This window comes from Armigeres subalbatus, chromosome 2, assembly GCF_024139115.2.
Source record: "Armigeres subalbatus isolate Guangzhou_Male chromosome 2, GZ_Asu_2, whole genome shotgun sequence".
NCBI classification, from domain to species: Eukaryota; Metazoa; Arthropoda; class Insecta; order Diptera; family Culicidae; genus Armigeres; species Armigeres subalbatus.
In genome coordinates this window covers 347,353,668-347,365,703 of record NC_085140.1, presented here as the reverse complement: position 1 = coordinate 347,365,703, position 12,036 = coordinate 347,353,668, and the positions used below count along the sequence as shown (strand labels likewise).

The following is a 12,036-nucleotide window of genomic DNA, read 5'->3' as shown; positions in this document are numbered from 1 at the left end:
CGGGATAAAAACCCTATATGAACGCTTTGGTGAGTGTAAAGAAAAGTTTAGGGTCCGTTACTTGCATTCTGATCAGGCTCCAATTAGAGCGCTAGTTCCAATCTAGGTTATCAAATTTATATTGTAAATATTAGTGTACATAGTAGTTAGGTTATCAAATTTTTCAAACAAATCAATGCCAAACTAGAAAACTTTTTAAATTTATTAACTAGAGTGAAACTGTGAAAACATAGAACTAAAGCTGAAGGGCCAACTGGCCAAACACTTACCATGTTAAATTTTAAGAAAATACCGGAAATAAACATGAATTTATTGAAAAAAAAAATTGTGGGAGTTTTTCCTCTGAGTTAGACGTTAGCCCTCAGGTGGTGAATCTTCCCACTGAGTTTAAATTTCAATACATAGTTACCAACTGCCAAACAATAATTCAAATAACTATAAATTCATGGCACATAGACTCCGTCCAAAATATATTGCATTTTGATGTCCAAAAAGTAAATATTTCAGTTCATATTTTATCAAAGTTTACGGTTAGTAAAACCACATGACTCGGTAATCCGACAGTGTACTGCAGTGGTGACACGAGACCAATAATAGGTAGCTTATGTATTTTGACAAACTTTGTGGTTTTAAATTGTCTTATTCTCTTCTTCTTCTTCTTCTTATTGGCATTACATCCCCACACTGGGACAGAGCCGCCTCGCAGCTTAGTGTTCATTAAGCACTTCCACAGTTATTAACTGCGAGGTTTCTAAGCCAGGTTACCATTTTTGCATTCGTATATCATGAGGCTAGCACGATGATACTTTTATGCCCAAGGAAATCGAGACAATTTCCAATCCGAAAATTGCCTAGACCAGCCACCCCCTCAGCATGGTCTTGCTTTGTAGCCGCGCGTCTTACCGCACGGCTAAGGAGGGCCCATCTTATTCTCTTCAATCTCGACGCATTATCTAATGAATGTTTCTCATATTATCATAAAATAAACCTTATAAGCAGTGCACTAACGTAATCCGCGGAACCTTAAAAGCAAAGCGTTCATAGTAGTTTTTTCGCATTTTTAGGGTACTGCACGGACGAGCTTTCTTTGTTCGGGTTGAACCACAGCGTCCATTTCATTGAACTTTTGTAGTAGGGACGGACGAGCTGTATCTCTTTCTCACTGCATAGAACTTCGAAAACTCAAGCCCATCAACTGTCAAAATTGATAGTTACTGGCCTTGTTGTTTTCTAACTTTTATTGTAAAACGAAAGAAAAAGAGATTAGATGGGGCAGTGCCCTATTGCATGCAATATCCCGTACAACAATTTCCTAGCAAGAATGAATCTATAAAGACAGCCGTTGTTCGAACCTTTAATAGCCATTCAGCGGAACCGCTCAATTCTAACCATATGACTGTCATCTCGGAGGGGCGAGAGAAGGCTGATATTCTCATTCCAGGTTTTCGAACCATTTCGAACGAAAACAAATCAATACGCACATGGTGCTCTCTGGGGCGGCACTGTTTATTGCACCAGCTTGCAAATTCATCATTACTTACCAAAGTAAATTATAAAAAAGCATGTTAGTTGAGGGTTCATAATGCTGAAACCAATTCTTCATCAACTGGCTGCCAAGCGTGTGGTATTGGCCAGCGGATCTCCCCGAAGGCAAGAACTGATCCAGAATATCGTAAGTATCGTTGTCTACATGCCTTTGAACTTATATTTCGAAATACTTGATCGAACGTGAAATGTTTCGTAAAAATGTACTGACATACATATTTATATTCATCATTATTAAAACGAAATCCAAATGTTTTTCAATTGATAGGGCCTTTCCAGTGTTCACCTGTGCCCTTCGACCTTCGAAGAGAACCTCAACAAAGCGGACTACTCGTTTGCGGATTATGTGGCGGAAACGGCCTACCACAAGGTGCTGGAAGTGTACACCAGGCTCAGTGCGAGTAGCGATCCCACCGAGCGGCCAGATGTGGTAATCGGTGCAGACACGATGGTCACCATGGACGGTAGAATGTATGGCAAGCCGAAGACACCGGAGGTTGCATTCCAGATGCTCAGTGAGTAAGTGAAGTGATGGGTGATGATAGTTTTGTAGTTCGAATTGTCTTATTTATGTGATACTTCACAGGCTGATGGGTCGACAGCACATCGTCTACACGGGGGTAGTTATCAAATATCATGACAAGGAGGTGAAGTTTACGGAAGCTTGCAAGGTGCACTTCGGGAAGGCAACGGCCGAGCAGATACAAGCCTATGTTGATACTGGAGAGCCATTGTAGGAAAATGAGAAATTATTATGAATGTATCGTTTTCACATCTAATGTTTGTAATTTAATTTCACAGAGATAAAGCCGGTGGCTATGGAATACAGGGTATTGGAGGCACGTTTGTGGAGAAAATCGAAGGGGACTACTTTACGGTGGTAGGGCTGCCGTTGTATCGAATATCGGCAGAGATATGCAAACTGTTTGAATATGACGTGAGCAAGTGAGGCTTCTAGCACCTACTAGCTTTAAATAAGATAGTTCCTTAAGGGGAAGCTCAGTGGCGCGGCCGATAAAATGCACCTTGGCGCGCTTCCCGATTTTTTAGAATTTTTAGGAAAGGAATTTCAAAATTCTAAACAAATCACCTTCTTTGTTAGATCCTAAGGCTAATTTACGTTGAAAAATATTTTCGATATATGAAAATTTGGGAAAACTGGACTCTCGACAAAATGGAAATTTTGACCGAAAAAGTATCCCCGGACCAAACTAGTTTATGTTTGCAACATTCTCGGCCAGATATACCAAATTTCCCAATGAAATTTTATATCCGTTGCATTCTGCTACTCACAACGATTCGATTGGTATATAAATTTTACCATATTCCATGGAAAATGTCGAAATTAGAAGCATTTTCCTGAAAGATTGTTGAAAATTTTCATCTCTCACCGCTGATCAACAACAGCGAACGATGACCTTGGACAGAGGCAAACGGGAGAAAACAAAAAGATAAAAGAATTAGATTTGCTTTTATTGAAGTGATTTAGATTTTTACACGATATGATGATAACAATCATGTTGTTCACTAGGACGACGGTCAAGCAGAGCAGCGTGTTCGTGGCTATTCTGTTGGATTATTTTGTGAGTTACGGAAGTACTTCGAGTGTTACGTTTTATTGCGCACCATATAGGAGATGAAGCAGAGCAGCGTGCTGGCGACTTTCAATTTGGTTGGTTTTGTATTCTATCTGCGCGCCGAGTTCGCATTTTACGCATTGACAATTATTCAATTAGATTTCATGTTCGCAAAGTACACTGCGGCGGAAGTGAAAGCAAAAGCAGCGTGGTTGCGACTATTCAATTGGGTTGGTTTTTGTATTCTATCTGCGCGCCAAGAGTTCGCATTTTAGGCATTGACAATTCAATTAGATTTCATGTTCGCAAAGTACACTTCGGCGGAAGTGAAGCAGAGCAACGTGGTTGCGAATATTCAATTGGGTTGTTTTTTGTATTCTATCTGCGCGCCAAGAGTTCACGTTTTACGCATTTTGTCAATGTGCAATTCAATTAGATTTCATGTTCGCAAAGTACACTGCGGCGGAAGTGAAGAAGAGCAACGTGGTTGCGAATATTCAATTGATTCGTTTTGTATTCTATCTGCGCACCAAGGTTCGCGTTTTACGCATTTGTCAATGCGCAATTCAATTAGATTTCATGTTCGCAAAGTACACTGCGGCGGAAGTGAAGCAAAGCAGCGTGGTTGCGACTATTCAATTGGGTTGGTTTTTGTATGCTTTTGTATTTCATGTTCGCAAAGTACACTGCGGCGGAAGTGAAGCAGAGCAGCGTGGTTGCGACTATTCAATTGGATTGGTTTTTGTATTCTATCTGCGCGCCAAGTACTCGCATCTTCGGGATCTACAATTCAATCAGATTTCATGTTCGCAAAGTACACTGCGGCGGAAGTGAAGCAGAGCAGCGTGGTTGCGACTATTCAATTGGGTTGGTTTGTATTCTATCTGCGCGCCAGAGTTCGCATTTTAGGCATTGACAATTATTCAATTAGATTTCATGTTCGCAAAGTACACTGCGGCGGAAGTGAAGCAGAGCAACGTGGTTGCGAATATTCAATTGGGTTGGTTTTTGTATTCTATCTGCGCGCCAAGAGTTCGCGTTTTACGCATTTTGTCAATGTGCAATTCAATTAGATTTCATGTTCGCAAAGTACACTGCGGCGGAAGTGAAGCAGAGCAGCGTGGTTGCGACTATTCAATTGGGTTGGTTTTTGTATTCTATCTGCGCGCGCGCCAAGAGTTCGCATTTTAGGCATTGACAATTATTCAATTAGATTTCATGTTCGCAAAGTACACTGCGGCGGAAGTGAAGAAGAGCAACGTGGTTGCGAATATTCAATTGAGTTAGTTTTGTATTCTATCTGCGCACCAAAGGTTCGCGTTTTACGCATTTTGTCAATGCGCAATTCAATTAGATTTCATGTTCGCAAAGTACACTGCAGCGGAAGTGAAACAAAGTAGCGTGGTTGCGACTATTCAATTGGGTTGGTTTTGTATTCTATCTGCGCGCCAGAAGTTCGCGATTTACGCATTTTGTCAATGCGCAATTCAATTAGATTTCATGTTCGCAAAGTACACTGCGGCGGAAGTGAAGAAGAGCAACGTGGTTGCGAATATTCAATTGATTAGTTTTGTATTCTATCTGCGCACCAAAGGTTCGCGTTTTACATTTGTCAATGCGCAATTCAATTAGATTTCATGTTCGCAAAGTACACTGCAGCGGAAGTGAAGCAAAGCAGCGTGGTTGCGACTATTCAATTGGGTTGGTTTTTGTATGCTATCTGCGCGCCAAGAGTTTGCATTTTAGGCATTGACAATTCAATTAGATTTCATGTTCGCTATTTCAATAGTGTTTTAAAAGAGGCAAACAGATTTCAAGTTCGCTTAAGTGCACATCGATGCATGGCAGTGAAGCAGAGCAGCGCTACTTTGTATCTTTCAATATATGTCTTATATTCTAGTAATCGCTAAAACTGAAAACGTCCTTCATACCGTTTTTCATCTGCTATACTATTCCTACAACTTGACTAATAACAGGTAACTGTTAGATTTTTGAAATGATCAAGAAAACTCGTTACGGCGTCCAATTTGACGATACTACTCATCGATTACTATATTATTGGGAACCAAATAACCAGGACAAACCTCTGTCACAGAACCTAACCTCGGATTCCAATAAAATTTCGCATGAAGTTGGGGCGAGTCCAGAGAGATATTCTCGGCTTGCAGTGGGAGAGTGATTGCTTCATCAATACCTTATCATTCTCCCAATAGACCGTTAGAACATTATAAACCCCCGTATAAAACCATTCGAAATACTATAGAATATTCGGTATTCGGTAGGATCTCCGAAGGAATTTCCTTTGAAATTTCCAGAAAAAGAACTTCAGAGGGAACTTCCAAAGGAATTTCCAAAGGAACTTCCGTAGGAACTTCAGAGGAATTTCCAGGAACTTCAAAAGGAACTTCAAAGAAACATCCGTAGGAACTTCCGAAAAACTTCCGTGGGTACTTCGAAGGAACTTCCGATGAAACTTTCGGGCGAATTCTCGATGTAATTGCCAAAGGAACTTCAGAAAGATTTGCTGTAGGAACTTTCGTAGAAATTTTAGGAGGAACTTCCGTAGGAAGTTCGAATAAATTCTTCTTCCGAAGGAACATCTCAGAATCATCCTGAGGTATTCCCGAAAAAACTTCTGGAAGAATTCTCGAAGGAACTTCCGTATGAATTTCAGTAGAAAACTTCCGTAGACGTTTCCTAATGAAGTTTTTTTTCGGACGTTGCTACAGAGTTCCTTTTAAATTCCTCCGGATGTTTCTTTTGAAATTCCTCCGGAAGTTCTTCAGGATTTTTCAGAGTGCCTTTAGAAATCCTCAGGAAGTTCCTTTTGAAATTCTTTTTGGAAGTTCCTTTTGAATTCCTCCATTTCTCTTAGATTCCTTTTGGAATTCTGCCAGAAGTTCTCTTGCAATTCCTCCGAAAATTCTTTCTGGAGTTCATTTTGGAATTTCTCCGAGTTCCTTTTAGAATTCCTCCGGAAGTTCCTTCGGGAATTTCTACTAAAACTCCTGCGGGAATTCTTACGGAAGTTCCTTCAAGATATTCTCCAAACAATCCTCTGGAAATTCCACCGGGAGTTCCAGCGAATTCCGTCGTAAACTCCTCTGGCAATGCCTCCAGTAGTTCATCTGGGAATACCATTGTGAATTCCTTTAGAGTTTCCTTCGGCAGTTTCTACGGAAGTTCAACCGAGTTTTTTTTTCCGGAAGTTCCTTCAGAAATTCCTCCGGAAGTTTCTTCACAAATTCCTCTGGAAGTCCCTCCACGAATTCCTCCGGAAATTTCTTCACGATTTCCTCCGGAAGTCAAGTTCCTCCGGAAGTTCCTACGGAAGTTCCTCCGGAAGTTCCTACGGAAGTTCCTCCGGAAGTTCCTACGGAAGTTCCTCCGGAAGCTCCTACGGAAGTTCCTCCGGAAGTTCCTACGGAAGTTCCTCCCGGAAGTTCCTACGGAAGTTCCTCCGGGAAGTTCGGTTCCTCGGAAGTTCCTCCGGAAGTTCCTACTGGAAGTTCCTCCGAAGTTCCACGGAAGTTCCTCCGGAAGTTCCTACGGAAGTTCCTCCGGAAGTTCCTACGAAGTTCCTCCGGAAGTTCCTACGAAGTTCCTCCGGAAGTTCTTTACGGAAGTTCCTCCGGAAGTTCCTACGGAAGTTCCTCCGGAGTTCCTCCGGAAGTTCCTCCGGAAGTTCCTGAAGATCCTCCGGAAGTGCCTACGGAAGTTCCTCCGGAGGTTCCTACGGAAGTTCCTCCGGAAGTTCTACGGAAGTTCCTCCGGAAGTTCTACGGGTTCTCCGGAGTTCTACGGAAGTTCCTCCGGAAGTTCCTTCGGAAGTTCCTCCGGAAGTTCCTACGGAAGTTCCTCCGGAAGTTCCTACGGAGGTTCTCCGGAAGTTCTACGGAAGTTCCTCCGGGTTCCTACGGAAGTTCCTCCGGAGTTCCTCCAGTTCCTGGAAGTTCCTCCGAAGTTCCTGGAAGTTCTCCGGAAGTTCTGGAAGTTCCTCCGGAAGTTCCTACGGAAGTTCCTCCGGAAGTTCCACGGAAGTTCCTCCGGAAGTTCCTGGAGTTCCTCGAAGTTCCTACGGAAGTTCCTCCGGAAGTTCCTACGAAGTAAGTTTCTTTGAAAATTCATCCGAAAGTTTTTCGAGAATTCTTCCAGAAATTCCTTTTGGGAATTCCTCTGGAAGTTTCTTCGAGAATTCCTCTGGAAGCTCTTTGGAATTCCCTGCATCTACGGAAATGCTTCGGAAGTTCATTCGTGAATATTTCCGGAAGTTCCATGGGGAATTCCTTCAAATGCACCTACGGAAGTTTCTCTGGAAGTTCCTTCGGAATTTGCTACGGAAGATCACACAAAAGTTCCTTCGGGAATTTCTCCGCCAGTTTTTCAGGGATATCTCCGTTAGATCCTTCGGAGATTTTTTCGGAACTTCTTTCGGGAATGCCTCCGGAAGTTCCTTCGGCAATTCCTTTGGATGTTCCAGAAGATCTTTCGGAAGTTCCTTCGGGAATTCGTCCGGAAGTTTCATCAACAGGAACTCCTGAAAGAACTCCGAATGAACATCCGAATGAATTCCCGAAGGAACTCCTGAAGGAATTCCCGAATGAACATCCGAAAGAATTCCCGGAGGAGCTTCCGGAGGAATTGCTGAAGGAACTGACGGAGGAATTCCCGAAGGAACTTCCGGAGGAATTCCTGAAGGAACTTCGGAGAAATTCACGAAGGAACTTCCGGAAGAATTCCTTAAGGAACTTTCGGAGGAATTCTGAAATAATTTCCGGACGAATTCCTGAAGGAGCTCCCGAAGAAATTCTTGGAGGAACTTCCGGAGGAATTCCTGAAGGAACTTCCGAAGGAATTCTTGAAGTAATTTCCAGAGAAATTCTTGAAGTAATTTCCAGAGGAATTCTAGAAGGAACTTCAGGGAATCTCTGAAAGGATCTTCCAAAGGAATTACTGAAGAAACTTCAGAGGAATTCCTAAAGAACTTCTGGAGGAATTCCTGAAAGGAACTTTGGAGGAATTTCTGATGAAACCTCGGATGAATTCCTGATGGAACCTCTGGAGGAATTTTTGATGGAACCTCTGGAGGAATTCCTGGAGGAACTTCCGGAGAAAATTCTGAAGGAACTCACGGAGGAATTCCTCAAGGAACTTTCGTAGGAATCCTGCAGAAAACTTCCGGATGAACTCCTGAAGCAACTTCCAGAGGAATTCCTGAAGGAATTTCCCGACGAATTTCTAAAGAGGAATTCCTGAAGGAACTTCCAGAGGAATTCCTGAAGGAACTTCCAGAGGAATTCCTGAAGGAACTTCCGAAGGAATTCCTAAAGGAACTTCTGGAGGAATTCCTGATAGAACTTCTGGAGGAATTCTGATGGAACTGGAGGAATTCCTGATGGAACTTCTGGAGGTCCTGATGAAACTTCCGGAGGAATTCTAATGAAACTTCCGGAGGAATTCTGATGGAACCTCCGGAGTAATTCTGAAGGAACTTCTGAAGGAATTCTAAAGGAATTTCTGGAGGAATTCTTGATAGAACTGGAGGAATTCCTGGATGGAACTCTGGAGAATTCCTGATGGAACTTCCGGAGGAATTCTAATGGAACTTCCGGAGGAATTCTGATGGAACCTCGGAGGAATTCCCGAAGGAACTTTCGGAGGAATTCCTGAAGGAACTTCAAAGGAATTTCTAAAGGAATTTCTGGAGGAATTCTGATAGAACTTCTGGAGGAATTCTGATGGAACTTCTGGAGGAATTCTCGATGGAAATTCTGGAGGAATTTTTGATGGAACCTCCGGAGGAATTCTTGATGGAACTTCCGGTGGAATTCCTGATGGAAATTCCGGAGAGATTCCTGATAGAACTTCCGGAGGAATTCCAGATGAAACTTCGGAGGAATTCCTGATGGAATTTCGAGGAATTTCTGATTGAACATTCGGATGAATTTCTGAAGGAAGTCGGAGGAACTTCCGGAGGAATTCCTGAAGGAACTTCCGGAAGTATTCATGAAGGAACTTTCGTGGGTATTCCTGGAGGAACTCCCGAAAGAATCTCACGGAGGAACTTTCGAAAGAATTCATGAAGGAACTTCTGAAAGAGTTCCCGAAGGAATTCCTGAAAGAACTCCGAATGAACATCCGAAAGAATTCGAAGGAACTTCCGGAGGAATTCCCGAAGAACTTCCGAGGAATTCGAAAGAACTTCCGGAGGAAATTCACAAGTAACTTCGGAGAAATTCGAAAAGAACTTCCAGGTATTCCCGAAAAAACTTTCGGAGGGATTCCCGAAGGAACTTCCGGAGGAATTCGCGAAGGAACTTCTGGAGAATTCCTGAAGGAACTCCCGGAGGAATTCCTGAAGGAACTTCCGGATAAATTCCTGAAGGAACTTTCGGAGGAATTCCTAAAGGAACTTCTGAAGGAATTCCAGAAGATACTTCCGGAGGAATTCTGAAGTAACTTCCGAAGGAATTCCGAAAGGTAATTCCAGATGAATTCCCGTACTAGCTTCCGGAGAATTCCTGAAGGGACTTCCGAAGATATTCCCGATGATACTTCCGAAAGAATTCATGAAGGAACTTCCTGAAGAAACTCCGTAACGAACTTCAAAAGAGCTTCGGTAGAAATTATCAAAGGATTTTTCTGAAAATCTTCCAGAGGAATTTCCGAAGAGACTTGCGAGTAATTTCCCGAAGAAAACGTCAGAGGAATTCCCGGATATACTCCTCCGGATTTTTCCAGATGAGTTCCTAAAGGAATTTCGAAAAATTACGGTGGAGTTGTAGAAGGAACTTGCGAGGAATTCCCATAGGAACTTCAGGAGGAATTCGGAAGGAACTACCGGAGGAATTCCCGAAGGAACTTCCAGAGGAACTCCAAAGAAACTCCTGGACGAATTCCTGAAGGACTCTAGCGGAATTTCCGAAAGAACTTCCGAAGGAATTTCTGGAGGAACTTCCGAATGCATTTCCATAGGAACTTCTAAAAAACATCCGCATGAGATCATCCAAAGGAACTTCCGTAGAAATTCTTGGGTGAATTCGTGAAAAAACTTTCGAGGAATTTCCCGAAGAAACTTTCTTGCATGAACATCCATCGAAACTTCAATATAAATTTTCGTAAGAACTTCTAAAGGAACTTCCGTAAGAACTTTCGAAGAACTTCGGTGTACTACCGAAGAAGGAGTTATCTGAAGAACTTCAGAGGAATTCCTGAAGGAACTTCTGGTTGAATATCCAGATAAACTTTCGGAGGTATTTCCAGAGGTATTTTTGAAAGATATCCCAAAGGAGCTTGGATATCGGTCAAAACGGATCGAGTAATGATAATCACTTGCGCCGCCAAGCGGAGGACTTTCAAAACAATACGATCTTTGACAGTTTCGTTTTGACCTCTTGAACAAATTTGAAGAAGATGGCAACTTTCAAAATCTTATGTATTCCACGATATCTAACCCAACGCTTATTCCACATACATTAAGCTCCACCAAGCAGAGCATAAAAATTCACCTCCATGAAACAACTTCGGCCCGAATTTTGACGAACGTCGCATGACTATTCAAAACATAGAATGACTTACTCAGTTTTTGTTCTCCGCAGATTATTCATATGATTGATACTGAGAATGGTCACTGCGTTCGAAGAAAACATAATTAGCCTTGTTTATATTTACTTTCCAGTGCAAAATGTCCCTCAGTTAAACTCCGGGGTCAGATCTAAGTAGATTATTGTTTTAAACATCATATTTTACAGTAATTGATTAATTTACAAATCTAAATAAATACTCACTGAGTTATATTCGATCGGAAATTGTGAGTGTTCAGCCGAATATGAATATGTTGAAGTGAGGGTGACAAAGGCCGATGAAGCTTCACCAAAAATAATCGAATATTTAAAGCTCTGCCGCCAAGCGGATGAGTTCCAAAATAATATGATCTGCAACAGTTTCTTTTTTTCTTCCAGAACAAATTTGTAGAAAATGGCAACTTTCTAATTCTTAGGGATTCCACAATATCCAACCAAACGCTTATTCCGCTTATTATATACACTGGCGCCACCAAGTGGATGAGCTATGAAATAATATGATTTGCAATAGCTTCGTTTGACCGCTTGATCAAATTTGTAGAAGACAGCAACTTTCCAAAACTTACGGATTCCACAATATCCAACCCAGCAGTATTGACATAAAAAACTAGCTCTGCCAAGCGGATGACTTCCAAAATAATATGATCTGCGACAGCTTCGTTTTGACCTCTAGAACAAATTTGTAGAAGAAAACAACTTTAAAATTCATACGGATTCTAAAATATCTTACATAGGAAAAATGTCGGCTTCGGCATGTTTTTTCTATTATTGTCAGGGTTTTCTATTTTCTAATTTGGCCTAAACATTCTTTGCATATCAAAGACTATTTTGGCCAAATTCCATAAATTTGGTCAACAAAACCCCCCTGACAATAATAGAACAAAACCTTCCAAAATCGTCATTTCTGTATATCAACATAAACATCGAGTTGAAGACCTTGTGAACACCTACCATGCAATTTGCATGAAAATTAGACTTTGCTTTTGATGTTTTGAGGAATCAGAGAGTCATTTTGATCTGATCAGAGCCCGAGCAGCACCAGTTAGCCAAAGTGGTAGCAACAACTTGATTGGGACTGAATCTGGTCACATATAAGTTGTAGTGTCACATGCGGATTTATATGTGCTGCTAGGAGGTCTCAACGTCTCAGACAAATCTTGGTGGGCGGAAAATTTATGACTCCTCGAAATTATTCAAATCGGTTTACTAACGGCTTAGATACAGCGATTTGGAAGAATTTTTTCAAAACTTGGTCTCTCATGTAAGTAAAACCTATCTCGGTCTCGGCTGAGAATTATTCCCTAATAACGGAGCCCTGTCAACCCCAAATC

At 41.8% G+C, this 12,036-nt stretch overlaps 1 protein-coding gene across 1 annotated transcript; it reads left to right on the top strand.

Annotated features, from left to right (window-relative positions):
• Window positions 1-1,455: 1,455 nt before the first annotated feature.
• On the top strand, window positions 1,456-2,531 carry LOC134217045 (dTTP/UTP pyrophosphatase). The gene is made up of 4 exons (XM_062695802.1): window positions 1,456-1,672; window positions 1,814-2,064; window positions 2,132-2,278; window positions 2,347-2,531. Exons 1-4 carry the CDS (start codon window positions 1,583-1,585, stop codon window positions 2,492-2,494), a joined length of 636 nt encoding a protein of 211 aa, XP_062551786.1. The 5' UTR covers window positions 1,456-1,582; the 3' UTR covers window positions 2,495-2,531.
• The last annotated feature ends 9,505 nt before the right edge of the window (window positions 2,532-12,036 follow it).

What these genes read in the sequence shown, in the direction of transcription:
- LOC134217045 (XM_062695802.1), top strand. Translation starts at nt 1,583, where the DNA reads ATGCTGAAACCAATTCTTCATCAACTGGCTGCCAAGCGTGTGGTATTG. An exon ending in GCATTCCAGATGCTCAGTGA is followed by an intron (nt 2,065 to 2,131) that starts GTAAGTGAAGTG and finishes GATACTTCACAG; the next exon opens with GCTGATGGGTCGACAGCACA. An exon ending in GTTGATACTGGAGAGCCATT is followed by an intron (nt 2,279 to 2,346) that starts GTAGGAAAATGA and finishes TTAATTTCACAG; the next exon opens with AGATAAAGCCGGTGGCTATG.